Source organism: Arachis ipaensis, chromosome B3 (assembly GCF_059453495.1).
Source record: "Arachis ipaensis isolate K30076 ecotype BB chromosome B3, ASM5945349v1, whole genome shotgun sequence".
In the NCBI taxonomy this organism is placed as follows: domain Eukaryota; kingdom Viridiplantae; phylum Streptophyta; class Magnoliopsida; order Fabales; family Fabaceae; genus Arachis; species Arachis ipaensis.
Window position 1 is genome coordinate 141,546,442 of NC_142438.1, and position 21,707 is coordinate 141,568,148.

The 21,707-nt window shown below is 35.3% G+C and overlaps 4 protein-coding genes across 4 annotated transcripts; 2 read left to right on the plus strand and 2 right to left on the minus strand.

Annotated features, from left to right (window-relative positions):
* Positions 1-581: 581 nt before the first annotated feature.
* On the plus strand, positions 582-6,454 carry LOC107631749 (phosphoethanolamine N-methyltransferase 2). Its single transcript, XM_016335292.3, has 12 exons — positions 582-884; positions 979-1,097; positions 1,938-2,075; positions 2,199-2,336; positions 2,665-2,808; positions 3,114-3,224; positions 3,331-3,472; positions 4,539-4,819; positions 5,618-5,779; positions 5,866-5,919; positions 6,017-6,091; positions 6,180-6,454. The coding sequence occupies exons 1-12, from the start codon at positions 875-877 to the stop codon at positions 6,276-6,278; spliced, it is 1,473 nt and encodes a 490-aa protein (XP_016190778.1). The 5' UTR covers positions 582-874; the 3' UTR covers positions 6,279-6,454.
* Positions 6,455-8,028: 1,574 nt separating this feature from the next.
* On the minus strand, positions 8,029-13,380 carry EBS5 (HCP-like superfamily protein). The gene is made up of 6 exons (XM_016335291.3): positions 12,494-13,380; positions 11,840-12,331; positions 11,197-11,412; positions 10,457-10,780; positions 10,085-10,327; positions 8,029-8,564 (listed from the first exon to the last, which is right to left on the minus strand). The coding sequence occupies exons 1-6, from the start codon at positions 13,055-13,057 to the stop codon at positions 8,343-8,345; spliced, it is 2,061 nt and encodes a 686-aa protein (XP_016190777.1). The 5' UTR covers positions 13,058-13,380; the 3' UTR covers positions 8,029-8,342.
* On the plus strand, positions 13,132-15,165 carry LOC107634759 (uncharacterized protein At3g17950). Its single transcript, XM_016338183.3, has 2 exons — positions 13,132-14,463; positions 14,547-15,165. The coding sequence occupies exons 1-2, from the start codon at positions 14,380-14,382 to the stop codon at positions 15,000-15,002; spliced, it is 540 nt and encodes a 179-aa protein (XP_016193669.1). The 5' UTR covers positions 13,132-14,379; the 3' UTR covers positions 15,003-15,165.
* A 4,024-nt stretch (positions 15,166-19,189) lies between these two features.
* On the minus strand, positions 19,190-19,981 carry LOC107634758 (uncharacterized). The gene has a single exon (XM_016338182.3). It carries the CDS (start codon positions 19,843-19,845, stop codon positions 19,351-19,353), a length of 495 nt encoding a protein of 164 aa, XP_016193668.1. The 5' UTR covers positions 19,846-19,981; the 3' UTR covers positions 19,190-19,350.
* Between the last annotated feature and the right edge of the window lie 1,726 nt (positions 19,982-21,707).

Consider the following 21,707-nt stretch of genomic DNA (forward strand, 5'->3'; position numbering starts at 1 on the left):
TTTTAATTATTAAGTTAATTTTAAAATTTTTATTTTATTAGATAAATCAATTTTTTCATATCAAATTATTTATCCACATAAAAACAAATCTAAAAAATTGTAAATATTATTATATTTTTATTAAACAATAACAAAAATTTATTTGTTTTATTTTTACTAAAATTCAACGTAAAACCTGATATATCTGATAAAATAAAGAATTAGACATTGAGTTAATATTTTTTGATGCAGAAACTTATTTAATATTAAAATTTGTTGAAATTTAAATTGTCTAATTAAAAATTCATTCGGGATATTTTTATTTTTAAAAAAATCAATATTTTTTATTTTATAAACCATTTTGAACAATGAAAAAATTTAGGGGTCAGCAACTTTGTTAAATTCTGACCAGCATGTAATCAATAAAGAAGAGTGAGCCATTAAATAAAATTTCACGTCAATCTCACACTGTTAAAATCATCAGTGATGACTATTTGATATCTACACATCACAAAAGTTAATGACCCTCTAGCATTCCTCTTGAACAATAACATTTAACAAAAATCAATAAATAAATAAAGATTAAAGAAGGGAAAAGCTAGGAGAAAGGCTTGTGCAGCGTGCAGTGTATAAAACGGGTAAGGGAGAGGAGAGTAGAGAGGAGAGAAGAGAGGAGGCCCGTTTGTAAATGTGTATTGTGAGGTTGTGAGAGATATCATATCATATGCAGCAAAGAGGGAGAACTAATAACCGAAGATCAAGGAGCTTCACAAGGTCTCGTCTTGCCATAGAGGGTTCTTAAGTTATTAGATCTTCGCACACATACACAATTCACCCAACCTATTTCATTCTTCTTCTCCCCTTCAATTCCATTTCCATTCTGTGTCTGCCGGCCATGGCTTCAGGTCCAACCGCATTTCTTCTCATTCACTCTCCTTCTACTTAATAATATTCCATGAACATGAATCAATTGCGTTTCATTTGCATCTGCCATTGCAGGTATGGACGAGCGTGAAGTTCAGAAAACCTACTGGATCGAGCATTCGGCTGATCTATCGGTGGAGGCCATGATGCTCGATTCCAATGCTTCCGATCTCGACAAGGAGGAGAGACCTGAGGTACATTAACCTCCATTGGATTCACTGGCTCGTTCTATCAATGGTTTCTTGCGCTCACTTAATTGAATCTTTGATTGAATTTCCTAATAATATAAATATTAAAACATTTCAGATATGTTCTCTCCTCAACTTCATTTCCTAATATCACATTATTGTATGACTACTCTCTCTTGCTACTTTTAAACCAGAATTGACTGTTATTATTATATTTATAAGTTGTTTGGTTTCTTAAGATCAAAATCAATTCTTACCAAGTTATCAAAAAAAAAAAAAAAAAAACAATGCTTACCTCTAGAATTAGGGTTTTTTATTTATCATTAGAAATTGTAGAATATCACTCTTTTTATACTGGGGAAAAAAAAAAGAATCAGTTTTCCTATATTTAAATAAATTTGTAAAAATAATATTTAAAATACTGTAAATCTGATTTCAGTTGTGTATCAACTTTTGTTTTAGAAGTTAAACTAGTAAGCACAATTAGGTTTTAGCTTTGAGCTGTAATTGAAACAAACCAGAGAAGGTGACACATTATGCCAAGAATCAAGATCCTTTTAAGAAAACATAAATCACTTTATTTTGAAATCAATTCTGATAGAATTTAATTTTATACAGAATCAAGTCAACACCCACCGACACATGCATGCTACTGCATTTAGCTTAAAACTTTGTTGGATATTCATAACAGTTAGCAAAAGCAAATCGCTAATTTCTATTTAAATATTTTCCAGTATCCCACTATCACATATCTTTCTCCCCCACCTTTTATCATTTTCATTTTTTCTGTTTTCTTTTGGTAGTCAACGTCTGTGCCTTTCAACTCATCTATTTTTGTTAACATAGGTACTGTCCCTGCTACCAGCTTATGAAGGAAAGTCAGTTATAGAGCTTGGAGCAGGTATTGGAAGATTTACTGGTGAATTGGCTGAGAAAGCTGGCCAGTTGCTTGCTCTGGACTTTATTGAGAGTGCAATAAAGAAGGTAAGCGTGGTCTTTTTGATACTCTGGAAATTGATGGTTTATACTTAGATCAGGGCAACAAATTTTGTTAATTCTACCCATTGTCAGGTAACCTGAATTAGTTATCTCCCATAATTTTTGTAGAATGAAAGCATTAATGGACACCACAAGAATGTCAAGTTCATGTGTGCTGATGTCACATCTCCAGACTTGCATTTCTCTGAAGGATCAGTTGATGTGATATTCTCAAATTGGTTGCTTATGTACCTTTCAGACAATGAGGTCAGCTTTCTTATTATTGAAGTACATGAGTTTTGTGATTTTGTTTTCCAGTTAGGCTCGTCAAAATAAACAGGATGTACCAGCTTGAAGTAGTGGTACATGGTTCCAAATTAATTACAAGGAGTTTGTAAATTTCCAATATCAATTTCAGTTGTGAAATTAAACTGAACGTCAATGTTAATGGCTTTTATTAATTCATCTGTTCTATTTCTGGCCTCCTCATTTTGCTATTTTTTACAAATGAATTTTTTCCTTTATCTGTCTCCTATAGGTGCACCTGGCTTCATACCATTACCTGATGCTTATTTTTCCTTCAATTTCATTTTAGGTTGAGTGCTTAGCAGCGAGGATGATAAAATGGTTAAAAGATGATGGATGTATATTTTTCAGAGAATCTTGTTTCCACCAATCTGGAGATTCAAAGAGAAAATACAACCCTACTCACTACAGGGAGCCCAGATATTACACAAAGGTTTGTTGTTTGAAGTGCACAACCCAACTCCCTAATTTTTTTCTTTCTGCAAATTGAGATGATATGTTGAGTATGCATTGATGAAGAAGGGCAGAGTAAATGCGCGTTGTCCCATATCTGCTTAATTAGTTGACTTCGAAATCAGTCGGATGAAGAAATTGTCTTCATAGATGCAATTCCCTAATCCTTATTGCAAGCAAAAATGTCTTCAACTTGTTATACCGCATCTTCTTGATGTTCTGTTTAGAATACTGGGAAACTGATCACACATTCTTTTTATCTGTCTATATCTGTTTTACATGCAGGTATTTAAAGAATGCTGCATGAGTGATAATACTGGGAATTCCTTTGAACTTTCTCTTGTGGGATGTAAATGCATCGGAGCTTATGTTCGGAATAAGAAGAATCAAAACCAGGTAACAAGATTCATTTTCTATTTGTTTTTATGATTTAGTCATCATAAATTCAGCTTATCAAAATGATTGACAATATATATGCATAAATAATATCTCTGTTGCACAGATTTGCTGGATATGGCAGAAAGTTAGGTCACATGATGATAAGGGGTTCCAGCGATTCTTGGATAGAGTTGAGTATAGCAATGAAAGTATTTTGCGATATGAGCATGTGTATGGCAAAGGCTTTGTGAGTGTCGGAGGACTTGGTATGCTTTTACATTTTTACCTTGCTATCTCAGATATATTTAGTTTTCGTTAAAATTGAAGAATGATCTTCCTTGGTGTCAAAAAACATCTTATTCTTTGCAAGAATAAGCTTCCCTTACCGTTACTTGGCTGTGGTTGTTGAAAGGTTTCATGTGCACTTACTAAACTAGCATCAAATCATTATATTGCTCATGCAAAAGCTGAAATACATTACTGGTTGACTTGTCATTTAAGTTATTGTTCCATGACTACAAGTTCTAATCTGTTTTGTCACCTCTTTTGCCTTTAGGAACACAATGTAGATTGATTTTGGATTTATAGGAGAATGATTGTGTGCACAAGAAAGAGATTTACCAGTGACAATAAATAAAAGTGAAATCTAGTATTTCTAATCTTTTTATTTTGAATATTGGATCTTCTTTGACTTGTCACTTAATATCATTATAATTGACTTAGCTTCTTAATATATTACTGCCTTTGTCCAATATTAACTGTCCTTAGCAAAACTTTTTGTCCTAAATTATTTAGAATTTGTGAATATCTATGAAGCATCAATTGATATTTTTCTAGCTTTACCCTTGTATTTATTAACTCAATTTAATATAGTATTCATACATTAATGAAAAAATGTAAAGGGTAATTTAGTCAAAATTAGCTGATCTTTTTCTACATTTGAGTCAATCTAATGATTTCTTAACCCTATTGTGAAAACCTTAACAGAAACTTACTAGTGGATGGGAGTAGTATATTCGACTTGGGGACATTTGGTTAGTGATGCTAAGAAAATTATCATTTTACAAAATGTAACAACTTGGAAGTCTTATAAACATGAATAACCAAAATTTGACGAAATCAACTTGTGGTGGTGAAGAGAGAAAGTACTCGGCTACTAGCCATTCTTAACTTGTTCCTTACTGAATTTCTTTGCACCAAAAAGCATTATCGTTAATATTATTTTTTCTATGAAGAACCTATTGTTTGGATTATGATTTTTTGTTTGACGGTTCTTTACTTTCACATCGTTTATTTTATTTCTCCATGTGTTTGTGTTTCTTGCTTGGCCAGAAACTACAAAGGAACTTGTGGCAAAGTTGGGACTAAAGCCTGGACAGAAAGTTCTGGATGTTGGTTGTGGTGTTGGTGGAAGTGACTTTTATATGGCTAAAAATTTTGATGTTGAGGTTGTTGGAATTGACTTCTCCATAAATATGATTTCTCTTGCTATTGAACGTGCTATTGGACTCAAATACCCCGTTGAATTCGAATGTGCCGATTGCACTAGAAAAACATATCCAGTGAACACATTTGATATAATCTACAGTCGTGATGCTCTGTTGCACATTAAAGTAAGGAACCAAACCTTATTTTTCCTTTTCAATTTGATTTATTTTTATTTTTATTATTATTATTTTTTAAATTAAGCTTCTTGTAAACTCACATGATAGTTGAAAATTGTTAAATAATAATTTAATTAAACATGTCAAATTATCTAACGATTTTTAAATATTAGCTTTATATGTGAGTCCTCTACCTTAACTCATTCGTTTGCCTTCTAAATTACTAAATATGTTCGTTTGTATTTTTTTTTTTTAAAAAGAAACAAAAATTAAAGAAAGTACTTTTATATGTATAGAAAATTGATTAAGAGTCTTAACTCATCTTTCTAATTTCTAAATAAAAAAAAGTTTTGAATAGTTTTATCTTTTTGATATTTAAAAACATAACATATTGAATGTTCACTTATTTATGTATTAGGAGGATAAAGTAGATTTCCTAGTCATTACTCATAATTTTAAGGGTGTTGGGACACAATTTTTAAAAAGTACTTTTTTTTTCAAAAAAAAAAAAGCAAAAAAAGATCTTTTATTTTAGCAATATGTTGCTTTTTTAAAATATAATTTTTTTAAAAAAAATTCATGGATTGCATATTAGAAAAATTACTTATATTTTCCATCCAAATATAACTTCTTTTGCTAATTAAAAAAGATTTTTTTAAAGATAAAAGAACAAGTACTTTTTTTCAAAAATAGACCTCTTGATTTTGAGAATATATGCTATGCCTTTTTTCCCCCTACAGTTCATTTAATTTTTATTTTTAATGCCTCTGATATCTGTTTTCTGCAATTTACTGTGGATTAATACAGGATAAACCAACACTATTTAAATCATTTCACAAGTGGCTGAAGCCGGGTGGTATACTTCTAATTACTGATTACTGCAAAAATGCTGAAAATCCATCAGTAGAATTCGCTGATTACATTAAAAGAGGCGGATATCATCTCCATGACATTAAAACGTATGAGCAGGTATGGTTGCGAGCGCTATTGCCAACATCATCAGTCTTGTTTTTGTCTATTTGTTTGACAAAACGTTATGTATTTAAAATCGTCAGATGCTCGAGAATGCTGGATTCGTTAATGTCATTGCTGAGGATCGAACTAATCTGGTTTGTTTGACCCCATAATTTACTTGGCATCGTGATTTTCTGGTTGCCGTAGTCCTCGAGTTGTATGACTATTAATTTTAATAATTGTCTGGTTCAGTTTGTGGAAACACTGCAGAAGGAGTTAAACGCCCTTGAGAAAAAGAAGAATGAATTCATTGATGACTTAAGCGAGGTGGGTTTCTCATTCTTTTTATTAATGATTTGAGTTTTGAGGTAGTTTGTGAAGCATCAGATATTATCAGGATTTTGACTTTTTTCAGGAAGACTACAATGAAACTGTTAAAAGGTGGAAGGGAAAACTGAACAGGGGTGAATCTGGAGAGCAGAAGTGGGGCTTCTTCATGGCGAAGAAAGAGTGATGTGATGCATTTTTATTTTTCCTAATGCCTTCTATATTGCGTACCGTATCAACACGGTTTTCCGGATAATAGTTTGAATAATTATTAGTTATTTGTATAACTGGACAAAAATTATGTATTATGCTGTTAAGACTTAAGAACAAACATAGAGAGTCTGCTCATGGAGTTGAATATTACGTTTACTTACGGCTTCCATGGCAAAGTAGTATGCAACTTTCTAGTTGTGCGTTTTATTAAGAAGTTTTGGTCATGTTTGACAAATTTTAATACATTTGTGTTATGAAGGAGAGGGATGATTTTAAATTACTCTTTCCTTGTCCCTTATAATGAGTGACGAGAGACATTTAAATACTTCCCAAACATTATTTAAATCTAACCATGCCACTTGTACCATTCTCTTCGATGCAACTCTTTGAAACCATTCATGTCTGACTCGTATTTAAATAAATATTTAATTACTTTGTTAGTCCTTAGACCATTTCTAAGAAACTCATTCCAATTTCTATTTATGGCCTACTTGTCATAAAAAATAAATTTATATCAGCTTTATAAATAGTAAAACAAAGCATCTCTCTCTTCTCCATTAGGAGGAACTAACTTTAGTCTCTATTGTGATCTTATTTAATTAATTAATTAAAATACTTAAAATTAATGTAATTATTTTTTTAATAATATTATTTAAATTTATAAATTTAAAAATAATTCACTATTAAAAAATATTGATATTAAAAAAATCATATATAATAATAAATATACAATATATAATTCGAAATTACAAATTTTTAAAATTACTTAATATAAAAAAAATAATTAAAATAAATTATTAATTAAATAAAAATTTAATTATTTAATCTAATTAATTATTATTTAAATTATTAATATAAATTATTAATTAATTAAAATTTTATATAATTATTTATTTTTATAATAACTTGCTAAATGACATTATTATTGGACAATATGAGTCCCCATTTAGAAAGACTCACTTTCCTCAAAAGTTGTGTAAGAATTCATTTCCTCATCTCTCCAACAATAAGTCTCAACTTCTTGTCCATTGGAGTTGCTCTTATAACTTCACTAAATTTTTAATTTTCTATATTTTTTTTATTGAATTCCTATACCATGTCAAATTTTGTAATTAAATTATTGTTGTAACAAAAATATTATAATTAATGGAATATTTCATTAAACAAAACAAATATGTCTAATACTTAACTAAATATTCTATATAATTTAAAAGAATATTTCGTTAATTTTAATATTTCTGTCATGATAAAAACTTAGTTACAAAATCAGATATAATATAAAAAATCTAATTAAAAATTTGGTGAAACTATAAAGACTGACAAAATAATTAAACCTTAAATAAAAGTGCTTCAAACCTAACAGATGTTCTTAGAAGGGAAAAAGAAATATTGAATCATTAGTTTCCAACTTTAAAGTTTAAACACTACCTAAATAAGAATCATACGAACCCAACAGAATAGAGACAACGAATGGTTACAGCCATAAGCGTACTATGTTTTGAACGTTAAATATGCAATGGATTTATTTGATTACTATTGTGGAGAACTACTGATACCGCGGAACATCAATTACCAAACGGGATCCACGCTCTGAAGTGTAAACTTCTGGCTCAAATCACATACAGAAATAACCTCATGAACACAAACATCTTTCAACCTTTGTTTATCCATTTTACTTATCTTTGGGGGGCCGGAAGTCACAGGTGTCACTTGCAAGTTGCAACTTTTAGACCAAGAAAAAATGAAGTCTGAATAGGTTATATCCTGATTTGTGAAATTACAGTGTAAAGGAAAATCATCAAAGTAATTCTATACGGGAGCTCTGACAATTCCCTCACAAAAGCAATGATGAATATCTACAAATTCACTTCTTATTTCCGCAATATAAGTTCCCTATGGTACAAATTTCCCTAAAGCTAGTTAGTTCCTCCCACCTAAGAGGAAGGAGAACCTGGCACCCTCTAAGAGATATATTGAACATGAAATCAAGGCCAACAAAATCACTCTTATACCTGATTCAGGCTAGTAGCGCCATGAACTAATTTGGTGCTGGCACTCTGATGTCATTAGGGTGATTTTGCTGTGCCACCTCTCCAGCCAAAACAGCACCCTGCCGTCGTTGCCTCTCCCGGAGATATAGCACAGTTAAGAGGCATGCAAAAAGGGTAAGAATTGTAGCATTTCCCTCCTCCAAAAGTACATTCTCCACCCATGCCTCTAATTTGGGATAGACTTCTGGCAAAGAATCTATCAGATGGACCTAATAAAAACAATAAGAACACAGCAATTAGGATCTAGAAAAGTGACAAATCCAAAATGTTATTCGGGGAAGCAAATTGAAAGTAAGAGCAAGGCTACAAAATGACAGACAATAGAGCAAGATATCAAGGACAGACAAAGTACGAAGTAACAAGTGCCCACTGTTGTGTATTTCCTTTAGGGCAAAAGATTGTTGTTGCTGCACCTCAACACAATAAAGTTTTAAGAATCTTATTATTGGCAGCAACAATTTAAAAATATATTTACCCCAAGAATACAAAGTTATTGTCCATCATATGAAGGAAAATATAGTGACATGCGCATATATAGCACCAATATAATGTAGTAGCTCATAAAACGACAACAAAAAATAAATCTTGATTGACAAGGTGGTGTCGAGTACGTGGATCAGTTGATGCCACAGTATTCTATCACAAGATCATATTCATATTTAAACCATTAGGATAAAATCTCTTTTAATAATTTAACCATCTTTTAGGTCCTAGGGTCTGTTTGGGTAAATAGCTTAGAAATTCATGTAAAAGTAACATTGAAAAGTAACTTATGAATGAGTTATTTTGTATTTGATGTGTATTCATGGAAGTTTTTCTTGAGAAGCTAGATATTTAATTTCTCAAAAACCACTACAAATGACTTTTTGAGAAGTTATAAGATGTCTAGCCAAACAAGACATAAAGCTTTAAGGTAGCGTTTGGTTGATGTCCATGTCTCAGTGACACATGTCTGCTGTTTGGTTTGGTGAGACACAGATTTTCAAGGACATGGGAGGACACGGAGACACCAAATTTGTGTACCTCCAATTTGGTGAGACACTGAGACACAATTTGTGAGACGCTAATTTTTTACTCTTTTACCCTTATTCAATTTTTAAATTTTCAAAATTTGGCCTCCTATCTCCCCAAACCCTTTTTGAATGAAGGGTAATTCAGTCTTTTCCAAATATTTGTGTGTCTTGTTCATTATTTTTGCCAAAACATAATACATAGACACAAATATTTTATGTCTATGTCTTTAATGTTTGTGTCTTTGTGTCTATGTCTCATCCTATACATCAACCAAACGGAGACGTAACTTTAAAGCATAACTTTTGTCTTCTAAAAGTTGAAATAAGTCATAAGGATTGTTATTCAAATGGGGCCGTAATCTTCACGTTGCTCTAAGGCTACTCTCCATCTAATCTACTCACCTCTCTCCACATGAGAACCTCTATATCACTTTCCACACATGTCCAAACCATTTAGTATTTTACCCTCTTTATGATAGGCACTATTTGAACTCTCTCTAATGCATCTGCAACTAATCTTATCCCTTCTCATGAGTCCACAGTCTACATAATGAACACAACATTGTCCTCTCCACAACATTTAGCTTATTCCCTGTTGACTTTTTAACCACCCAAAATGAAAAGAAAACCGTCCATATATATCTACGCTTTTGACAGAATATATTGATTGGCAATGAACCATGCTGTATTTCAGAAGATAAACCAAATAAACTCACCAAGAAACCGTCAGCATAGTTCTTACGAACCCACAAACTTGTAAGAGCTAGTGTGACCGGCAACTTTGCTGCAGGATCATGCTCTAGAGCTTCATCATAGTATCGCTTGGCTAGATGAAGGTCAAATGGAAGTCCTTGCCCATGCTCATACATGTATCCAAGATTGAACATGGCTTGTGCATTTGATTGTGACTTGGCATGCATGTAAGCCTCAGCAGCTCGCTCATAATCCCTGGCAGTACCCTGAGTAACAGAAGGAACAAACAAAACATAAGATAAAGTGGAGAGAAGTTGTAGCGAAAGAGCACCATATCATAAGTTGAATATTCAAAACACTGCATGCAGATGTCGAATTCATACAAAAACACATACCCGACCATAGTAATATGCATCTCCAATGAGTAAAGCAGCATGTTCATTACCCTGCTCAGAAGCTTGCCACCACAGAGAATGTGCACGCTGATGCCTTTCTGCATCAGTGCAAAATCCAGATTCCCCCAAGCACATGCTACGCTCACCATATTTGTCAAGAATCCATGCAGCATTACTTTGTGCCACCTCATAGCCCAACTCAGCCATTCTTGAATACAACAAGAATGCCTTGCCAACATCACCTTTTAAGTATGATTCCAGTGCCCATCTAGACAAAGAACTCCATGGACCCCGCTCTGCAACCAGTTTGTACAGAGCAGTAGCCTAAGACCCAAAAAAAAAAGATTTAGCAGGAAACTTATTGGAAGAGATCTTTTATGGCAACTGTTAAGGAATGAAAATATATCAACTCATAAATTTAATCTTGGCTCGTATCCAGGAATTCTACTTCCTCTAGCCCCTAATAACTATGGAGGCAGTGTTCTTATGAATTATACATATAATCTCATGTGATCAGTAAAAACTTCATACATGCAAAACCATTAGGTTTTCATAGTATAGTGTTCTTACATACATGATCAATATATAATTATACTGACAGTCGTTACTTTTCCACTAAATATATGTATCTCTCTCTTACATCCTCCAAAATATAGTATGTTGAAAAGAGCTGATTTCAGGAAGTACACAGCAAATACCAAGTGGCACTTGCATGATAAAAAGAAGAGAGAAAACCTTACCAAGGGTATGTTCTTCTTGAATCCAACACCAATATGGAAAATCTTCGCCAGCTGGTAGAATGCCTTTGGTTGACCATGGTTAGCAGCCACTATAAAGAACTTACATGCTAGTTTCACGTCTCTTTTCACTCCAATTCCTTTGAGATACATGACACCCAAGTTATAGTGCCCTCCAACCTCGTCATTATCAGCAGCCTTTTCAAAGTACTCTTTTGCCTATAATTGCACAGGAGAGAATATACAGGTGAATTCCAATGATAATGATATTGAGTACACAAACATGCACTGTGTTATTGCAAGTGTTAGCCCTCAATCTGCCACCTTACCCCTCCCAAAACGATTTTGATTTGCAACACTATCCAACGGCATGCCTTTATCATTCTGAATCTATCTGTTATTACTTATTAGTTCAAGATGATACTATATTAGGTGAACAAAGTGGATTAATAAGTTGTTCACAATCAATCAAAGCCAAGGAAAAGTGCAGTTACGGGCACACATTTCTGTGAATTACTGTATAAAAAAATGCTGATTGCTAAATATGCAAGTAGCTGCTATGGAGGAGGGAGAGAAAGAGGAGGAAGGACTGTCAGTGAAACAATCAGACAAGCAAAGTAGAGGAAGATGAAGACAGACATCTTACTTTAGTGTAATTCTTCTTGTCGACTCCATACCCCTTGACATACAAATAACCCATCCCGTTATAAGCAGAATATAGCTGTTGTTTGGATGCAAGGGTAAGCCATTCAAGGGCCTTTGTGTAGTTCCTCTCCACACCAGCGCCCCTAGCATATATCTCCCCAAGAAGTTCCATGGACCTGGGTTCTCCCTTCTCAACGGCCTTCAAGAACCAGGAGAGTGCCTTGGAATGGTCGCGGCGCAATCCCCGGAGGCCAAAGTAGTAAAAGAGGCCAACTTTGTACATGGCTCCTGCATTCCCCTTCTGGGCCTGGTACTCCAGAATCTGGAAGTCCTCATCCTCCTCCCCTTTTGATTTTCTGAGAGCTTCCTTATTCTCCTCGGCCCCGTTGTGAAGCCTAATAGGTTCAATTACCGGGGAGTCTTTTGAAATCAAGAAACTATTCACAGCTACTTCAGCTAGCTCAGCATAAATCTTCACAGCTTTCTCAAACATCTGCACCCAAATTAGTCAATCAATCAACACGCTAAATTCAATTCAATTCAACTGCAGGATGAAGAGATCTAAATCTATTCTATTGCATTTGCACATGACAACATAACGATCGGAAAAGAAGTAATCAAAATAAGCAACGAATTGAAAAGGAAAGGGCCTCACATCTTGGCGAGTGTAGATATAGGCCAAGGCCATCTTGGACTGCATGTTGCCACCATCGGAGGCAAAGTGATGGTACAGGAACGCCTTTGATTTGCTCCTCTCTCGAAGGAGACCCATTCCGGACAAAAACCCTAGCACCGACTGCGCCCCCGGGTACCCGGACTCCGCTGCAGCCTCGATCTCAGCGGCGCCCTCCTCGCTGAGCCTGACGTCGGCAGAGGTGGCGGCGGACATGATCTTGGAGATGCCGGAGTAGTAGAGGGCCTCGGAGTCGGAGGGAGGGTTGGGAGAGAGGGGAAAATCAGGCTCGAAGATGGGGCGCCATGAATCGGGGTCAAGCTCGTGCTCGGACTTGTGGGGGTCGGAGTCGCCGAAGTCATCCCAGTCGGCGGAGGATTCGGGATCCGCGGCGGCGGATGAGTCGTCGGCAGGGGCATCCTTGAAGTCCTCCTGAGATAGGACGAGGACGAAGGGGCGCGCCCTCAGAGTGATTGGGAACACACACAAGATCCCTATCACCACACACACGCACAATAACACGCTCCTTGATCGCCCACGCATCATTTCTTCTTTTCTTCCAAGCTACCAACCAACACAACACACAAAACAGTTATTGATGGAATGTGAAAGTGCCCGCTGCCGCTGCTGTAACACCCACAGTCATATCATCTACTGTTACTATCGATTATGAATGAATTGTTCAGATAAATGTTGCGGCATGGCAAGATGCTGTTGCCACCGCGGCAGGGGCATTACTGGAATCTTCTTGCATTCTCTGCTATTCCGACCACTAATATCCTGCCAACTCAGCACCCTTCCCTCTTATGAGTCATCCCCTTCTTTTTTTTTTTTTTTTTTGGTCTTGAGTCATCCCCTTCTTGTTTTGGGTCAACCACCGTCCTAGCTTGTGAGTAAACGGGGCCTAAGCCCACTACATGGGCCTTTATTATGTTTTGAGCTAGTATTGGGCTTTGTTAATTTTATTATTGGGTCTTGAATTAGAACCTGCTCACGACCAAAAACAAGTAGAACCAACTCTTTTTGTTCTTGCAATTACTTATTAATTATTTCGATTTTGCTAAGTAGTAGAGCCATAAATCCCCTTATAAGCATATTAGTGCTACTTGAAATTGATTAATTGATAGAAAAGCTTTCCAATTCTTTCAAAGCCAAGATGGGGATATCTTGTTACTCAAGATGGTTTTGGGTTTATTGATTCATTGGTGCTCAAAATAAGATATATCATGTATTGGAATTGGTGGGTTGACTTTCGTTTGATTATGAGAGATGCAAACAGTGGCAGATACTATGGTAAGGATGGCGATAAAGTTCCTTATTTTATTTGTTTTGTTTTTCTTTGTTTAATTTATTTCTTTTTTTTTGGTGACTTTGTTTAATTTATTTCGGTCACAAAAAAAAACCAAGGAATTGGCAAAATATAAAGTGAATGATTAATCATTTTTAAATTAAAAGAATAGAGTTCACAACTTCAGATATATAATATTATAATATGATGGTGGGTTAATCATTCTTAAGTTAATTATTTTATTATTTTACCAATTTTTTTGTTTCAGAGGATTTAAATTCAAATTAAAAGGGGAGTTAGTTAATAAACAAGAGTGGAGGAGATTGTAAAGGGTGTGGTCTTGGTGTTGGTGGGGCAGGAAGTTGAACATTATTATGATCATATTCATGGGAAGACGGAACACCCATGACCGAACCCATGGCCTTGAATCCATGAATGTGATGGGTAGCAATTAGCAACGACACGCGCGCGCGAGAGAGAAATCCTCTTTAATTTGATCTCTTTCTCTTTCCCCCTTTCCATTTTCTTGGTAGCAGGTAGCCACAAGCTCGAAATAGCAAGCAAGTGAAGTAGAGTAGTGATGCTTAACCCCGGTGGTGATTTGGTGCCAGCACCATCTTCACCAACCAACTCTTCCGTTTCCTCCTCTGATCTTGACACCGAGGTATTCTTCTTATCACTTTCACTTCTTCAGAGATCAATTTCATTTGTCATTTAATAATAATTTGTGGGCTGTGAGTGTGACAGTCAACTGGATCATTCTTCCACGACAGAAGCACCTCACTGGGCACTCTCATGGGGGTCAGCTTCCCAACAATTGCCTTCAGAGCCCCCTCTCAGCCTAATTCCGCCGCCGCTTCTTTTGCCACTATCCCCATCAGGGATCCGGATCCCACCTCAAAGAAGACCAAGAAACCACAAGCACGGTGGTGGCGCTTCTGCAGAGACGGTTTCGCCAAGCCGGCATCGCTCGCTGACTTCCTCGAGGTCGAACGCCGCATCGGGGACGGCGCCTTCTACGGCACAACGGCCGAGTTGGAGAGCATGGTCATTAATTCGCATACCAGCCATGGGCGACGGTTATTTGCCGACGGCAGGGTCCTTCCGCCGCCGGTCGTGGACGACGCAGCATCCACGGCTGGGACTCTTTGTAGCAGATTCCCCGTCTTGCTCACCGGGATCTGTAGCGGAGGTGCGGGATAAACCAACCAAGCCCCACAGCTTTTTTTTTTTTCCGCAAGCGAAAGGATGGGGTTTGGATGGATCATTTTTCTTAGGATTGTTTTGTAGTTTGTTTAATCAATGAGCTACTGTACTAGTACATTACTATGTTACGATTTGTGTATATGTGGCTGTGCTTTACCTGCATAAAGCAATAATGTTCGGCTTTTCCTTTTAGAACTTTTACTTTTCACTTTTGTTCAAATAATAATAATTTTTTTTTGAAAGCAAACAGCTCAACACAATAACAGTGGAGCAATCAAAGTTATCCACACTAAAAACAAACAAACTTAACAAAAAATATAACAAACCAAATTCGTCCCCATGTCATCTCCGGCATAGCTATCAATAACTAAAGGGATTTCCACCGCTCCACTCGTTAGCACTATTCGAGGACATGTTGACAATTTCTTCGACTCCTTTGCTTGTGTGTTGAAAAATCCGCCTATTCCTTTCCAACCATAGGTTCCAAACGATTGCGCAGAAGCACCTCAACCGGTGGTTACGCTCATCCATTCTCCTCGGTTCTTCTGTCAACTAAGAAAGTGCTCTTTCATCGATCCCGGATAAGACCATCGTCGGCCAAAGGCTGAAATCCAAGCACTCCACACCTGCCAAGCAAATACACATCCTAGGACACAAGTGATATACATCTTCCACATCGTTGTTACAAATAACACAAGTAACATTTTCTTGACTGATGATTCCAAACCGACTCAACCTGTCCTTTGTATTTACTATTCCTATAAGAGCAAACCATACAAACAGCTCTACTCTAGGCGGAACCAACCCCTTCCAAACAGTCCTGGTGAAGCTGTAGCTAGTTACCTCCTCTGGGATCAGTTCCTCATGCATCATATGCACAAATGAGTTAGTTGTAAAAATACCTCGCCTATTATATTTCCACACCACTCTGTCCTCTCTGTTTGGAACTAATGTCACAGGTCTCAAAACCTCATGCAGTGCACTCAGGAGTTCCAACTCTCATTGGAAGAGCTCTCTCCTCCATTGGAAGTTCCAAATCCACTCAAACCCATCCCAAAACCCACACTCCCCTATAACGGATCCACATTGGTTTGAAACAGAGAAAAGCCTCGGAAAACGATCCTTCAGAGATCCACCAAGTAACCATACATCCTCCCAAAATCGAGTCCGGCACCCATCACCAACCTCCATGGACAAGTTTGCGACGACCATCTTATCCCTTAAATGTTGATTCATGATTTGTAACTGGCAGATATCCTTCTATGGTCCCCCTCTAGTAGGCAGTTCTTGAGTCGACAGTGGCTCATTGGGATTCAGATTATGACAAGAACATACTACCTTTTTTCATAGTGGGCATTCTTCCTTTGCAAATTAGATAATATACTCCACTAAACATGTAAAAGAATCACTAGTTGAATTTTGGTTAGATAACAATGAAAAAAATTTACAAGGTGTTCCGGTTGTTGGTAATCAGCCGAGTTTATAGCGACTTCTAATATCGATTTGTTGCTTGATTGGAGAAAATGAGGAATTATACGTCCGTTTAAGTCAAACACTACGTATAGAAACATTTATAAAAAATATTTTGACGTAATAATCTTTCTCTATGTTATTTTAGTTCTTTATATAGAGTGAAAGTCTGTTGTGATATTTTTGAATTATGTTGAGATCTTTGACGAATTTCTACATAGCGCTATGTAAGTTATTTTTACTGAATCATGGTTGTTATTTGACTTGGGGCTTACATGCCCGAACTTATCATTTCTGTTGTCGAGGTATGATGAGCGTATCATAGCCCCAAGCTTGATCGTTCTTTAAGGAAGCACGTCGAGTTTTTGTCGCTTGTATATACTCGGCAATGTCTTTATGATGAGATGTTGAAGCCTCCAACACTTACTTAAGTGGACTAGTGAGCTAACCATTAGACCAACTCAACTTGATTTTTTAACATCCTTGTTGTTTTAGGCTTTGGTGGTTTTCTCCTCATCGTGCCGAGGTTGTTGTTTGTCTATTATCTGAGCCTCGCGAAACTCTTCAATTTCCATTTGTCCAGCAGCTTTCTCCCGGAACTCGGCTAGCGTCTTTAGCTTTGTTACTGCTATGGTCTCTCGAAATTTACCATGACGAAGGCCGTTTTTGATTGCGTGCAAGTGTACATCCGGGTTAAGGTCTGGGATCTCTATGGTTGCCTTAGCAAAGCGTGTCATATGATCTTTGAGACTTTCGTGCTGTCCTTGCTTGATGGTGCTAAGATAGTCTGATCTATGTACGTATATTTTGGACGCGACGAAATGACTAGTAAAGGCCTCCGCCAAGTCCTCAAAGTTTGAAATAGACCCTGCAGGTAACTTAGAAAACCAATATAAAGCAATATCATCTAAAAAAATTGGAAAAGAACGACAAAAAATAGGGTTATAAGCACTATTAAAAAACATCATCGCCTGAAAAATTAGTAATGTGGATGTGAGGGTCTCTGAGTCCTTCGTATGACTTGAGAGCGGTCGGCAGTGTAAAGTTTTTCGACATTTAAAATTGCATAATATGTTCTGAAAAATGATTGGATATTGTCTTTTTTTTAGGGACTATCTCATCCGGACGAACTTCCACCATGGGTTCATCGTTTGGGTTTGTGCTCTTGGGGTCGCCCTTGTCCTTCTTCCCATTTTGTTGCTGGGTTAGTAAGTCAGTTACTTTTTGAAGCTCCGTTTGGAGTTCTGCATTTTGTGTCAGCAGTTCGAACTGCGTCGGTTATAGAATTCTATTGTCAACAATTTTTGGAGTTTTTGCTTCAGAAAAAGAAATTTAATATGGGGTTAGTATAACTCGACTCCATGGTGAGTACCAAATATTTCGGTTGTTGATGATCAGCCGAGCTCATATCGACTCCTAATATCGATGAGTTGCTTGATTGGAGGAGTTATACGTCGACTTAAGTTGAACACCACGTATAAAAATATTTGCAAAAAATATTCCAACACTCAAATTATAAGCGGGTTTTAATAGTTAATAATATGATAAGAGGTAGAAAAAATAAGTAAAGAATAGATAATCTTTTTGTATGTTATTTTGGTTCTTCGTATAAAGTGAGAATCTATTGTGATATTTTTGAATTACGCCGAGATCCTTAATGAACTCTGTGCATATCATTATGTAAGTTACTTTTATTGAATGATAGTTGTTATTTGATTTGGAATTTATGTGTCTGAACTGATCATTTTTATTGTCGAAAGATGATGTCCGTATCACAAAGTATTTTCACATTAAATTGATAATTAAATTATTAAAAAATGTGATTAAATTAGCACGTAACGAATTTAGACTAAAAATAGGATTGGTTACTTTGAAAAAAAATATATAAAAATTTATATGCAAGTAATATTTACATAAAATTAATAATTGCCTGACTCAAGGTTAACCTGTAGAGTAATTGCCTGCTATTTGCTAGTAGGTTCCATTGTTTATCTGATGCAAGCCATTATGCATAAGGGTGAGCACGGATAGCGGGTACCTGATTATCCGTTGAACCCGAACCGAATTAATTAAATTAGTTATAGAATTAATGGGTAATCGGGTCTAACCCGAACTAAATCGATAATTTTTTTTAGTGATTGGTTCAGGTATTGATTTTGGGATGCAGAACCCGAACCAACCCGCAAACTCGATCATATATTAATTAAATAAAAAAAATAAAATATATATATGACTTTTTTATTAGACAAAAAATATTCACTATTAATATGTTTGGATTTTAATGAGTTTATTTTTTAATGTATTTAATATTTAACATGTTTGAATTATTTCTATTGATGTTACATGTTTATTATACTTATTAAATTTTTAAGATAAAAATTTGATTTTTTTTATGAATTTCAAAGTCATCGGATATCGAATTATCCAAATCGAACCAATCCGTTCTTAATCGGTTTAGTTTGGTTCAAGTACATATACAAAAAAATATAAACCCAAACCAAACCAAACCAATTACATTTTGATAAGTTAGATTCTAATTTTACTATAAATTCGAACCAAACCAACTCATGCTCACCCCTAATACTACACAAGCACAAGCAAATATTAATAATAATGGCACTTGAATCCAAAGAGCGTCGGAGGCTGGAGACCATTCCAATAATGAAATGAATTAATTCTCGTCTTTCTAATTACATTAGCAGTCTTTGATCGCGAGTACAAACTAAAAACAGAGTGTAAATTTGTGTCAGGGAGCATATAGAAGAGGGCTAAATCTAAGGTGTGTGAAACTACAAAATACAAATAGAATGAGGAGGGCAGGAGAAGAATAAAAGAATCCAAGAAAAACGGAGACAAAATTAAAACATGTATGTATCTAAGCTCTTGATGGACTTTCGTTAATGGTCTCCAGTGCGGGCCTCCAAGATCTCAGCTTCGAGTACGTTTCATCAGTCTCAGCACCAGCATCAGCAAGTGATCGCAATTTCTCGGGCTGTGGAGGACACATGCATACAAAAAAGTGGCTAAATATCGTATTAGCAAAATTGTTGAGGGTTGGCCTGGATCGGGATGCCTTGTAATTGAAGGAGCTCAACTCGTCGTGGGTGAGGACGGAGTATAGGAGGTCCATTGGCAGAAGGAAGTAGAATTTTCGGCCCTGAAGCTCTTGGTGGGCTAGCAGGCCTTGGATGCGGTGCCCTACTTTCAGGTAACCGGAATCACACACAAAGTGCCCTGGGTATTCAACCATCAGCTCTCCTGCTCTCATTGCTTTTCTGTACGCCTCCACCCTCCCATCATCCACCAATAGCACCTTAAACACCTCTTTCTTCTTCCGATTGCATGAACTACCCCTATTTCCCATTTCCATACATACATAGATACACCTTCTTACAATAGTCTCCTCTATTTATATTCTTGCAAGCTGCCTACCTGCCTGCCTGTCGCACACACATAAGACTAGCTACTTCATTCTCTTTTTCTTCCTCGGCCTCCTTAGTTTATTGGGTATCTTTAATTTATTGCCATATTTTTATGTTACTTTTCTCTATCTTTAATAATACTCATGTTTGTCGCATTGGAGCAGATTGATATATAAATATATTCAAAACTAAAAATTTTTCCATCTGACAGCAGATATGAGGACAGAAAGTTGGTATGCGGCTTTAGGACTTTTAATAAGCTTTTTTTAATATAATCTTTTTGTGACTGTGCCTCTGCCCACCTGTGCAATTTAAGGATCATCTTCTTTTCTAATTTCAAGGTTAGTTTGAAAATGCCACAAATGAAGGAAATATATATGTCCAACCTGTCACTAATTTGGCCTATATGACTTTAATAATATTTGGGAATATGAATGCACATACATCTGCTATTTGCGGGTACCACCCTTCTGATTGGAGTGCACATGGAGAGGACTGGAGTATAGATAATCTCGCGACCTCACTTAGGACACCACCAAGCTAATGATTAGTTATGGTATCTAGCATTAATTAGCAATGCCTTTGATTTTGTAGCATTAACAAAATGGACCATGAACATCTACAATCTACATTTGATTGCAGGTCAAATCTTTGTTTGATATCGTGTCGCTATCATATGCTAGCTTGTAATATATATATATTCCCATTGATGCATGAATATTGAATAGACAGTCTTTCTTCATGCACTTGCACCTACTTAGGCCCTAGGGTCGACCTGTTAGTTGTCAATTTGTCATCATGTGCTCTGCTGTTAGTATTTCCAGATAATCATACTTTGGCATCTCATATATGTATAGGTTTCTTTTCATCTTTCACAAAATAATAGCAAATTATTACTACATTTGGATAAAGTATACATCAATAATTGATTATCAACCTAATCTATTATCCCCTTAATTATTGTTTTTAAGCAAAATCATATGATATTTCCAAAAACATAAACCAGTTTTTCTTTTAGCACCAACCAAGATATTGTCCTTATCAAAAGATTGTGGGTTTTGATTTCTAATACACAACGAGATGTCTGCCTTGATACTGCCTCTTTTTCTCTCTGATGAAAATTACTTATACAATAAAGTGTAGATCAGACATAAATAGGATAGGAAATAGATCTTAACTTGAGTGGTGTGTTTCGGTCAAAAATAAAGAAAATGTTACGAGGTGAATAATTTTATTGAAAAAATAAAATATAAATTAATATTAATTTAGGGATTTGATTTAATACATTATCAATGTTAAATAATTTTACATAAATATTTAATTATATAATATTATATTAATATAAATAACTACTTTTTACATCACTTAATTGGTCGTTACAAAAATAAATACCATTAAATAATTATATAAAATATTTTATATTTTCGGTGTATTAAAATTAAACTCTTAAATTAAATATAAAAACAAATAGCCGATGGAAATGGAACCATATAATAGAAAATTTATTGTATGTTCGGAAAACAAATAAACACTCTTGCTTTGTCTTATTTATTTAGTGAGTTTGATGCTAGTTTTTATTTTATGATTTAAGATTTAGTATTTTAAATTTTATGATTTAGAATTTAAAATTTTATTTTATTAATATATTAAAATTAAATTAAAAATAATTATAAATTTATAATACTAATATAAAATAATTAATTAATAAATATTAATTTTTTGAGAATAAGAGGTACATTTAGTTTGTGTTTTTATCTTTTTAGATATTTTTTGTTTTTGTTTTTAAAGTTAAAAAAAAAATAAAAAAATT

Coding starts and splice junctions, on each gene's coding strand:
- LOC107631749 (XM_016335292.3), top strand. Junction 1,098..1,937: donor ACAAGGAGGAGAGACCTGAG/GTACATTAACCT, acceptor TTGTTAACATAG/GTACTGTCCCTGCTACCAGC. Junction 3,473..4,538: donor TGTGAGTGTCGGAGGACTTG/GTATGCTTTTAC, acceptor TTGCTTGGCCAG/AAACTACAAAGGAACTTGTG.
- EBS5 (XM_016335291.3), bottom strand. CDS start 13,057: ATGATGCGTGGGCGATCAAGGAGCGTGTTATTGTGCGTGTGTGTGGTG. Junction 12,332..12,493: donor ATATCTACACTCGCCAAGAT/GTGAGGCCCTTT, acceptor ATTTGGGTGCAG/ATGTTTGAGAAAGCTGTGAA. Junction 10,781..11,196: donor TCAAGAAGAACATACCCTTG/GTAAGGTTTTCT, acceptor TTTGGGTCTTAG/GCTACTGCTCTGTACAAACT.
- LOC107634759 (XM_016338183.3), top strand. CDS start 14,380: ATGCTTAACCCCGGTGGTGATTTGGTGCCAGCACCATCTTCACCAACC. Junction 14,464..14,546: donor CCTCTGATCTTGACACCGAG/GTATTCTTCTTA, acceptor TGAGTGTGACAG/TCAACTGGATCATTCTTCCA.
- LOC107634758 (XM_016338182.3), bottom strand. CDS start 19,845: ATGGAAATGGGAAATAGGGGTAGTTCATGCAATCGGAAGAAGAAAGAG.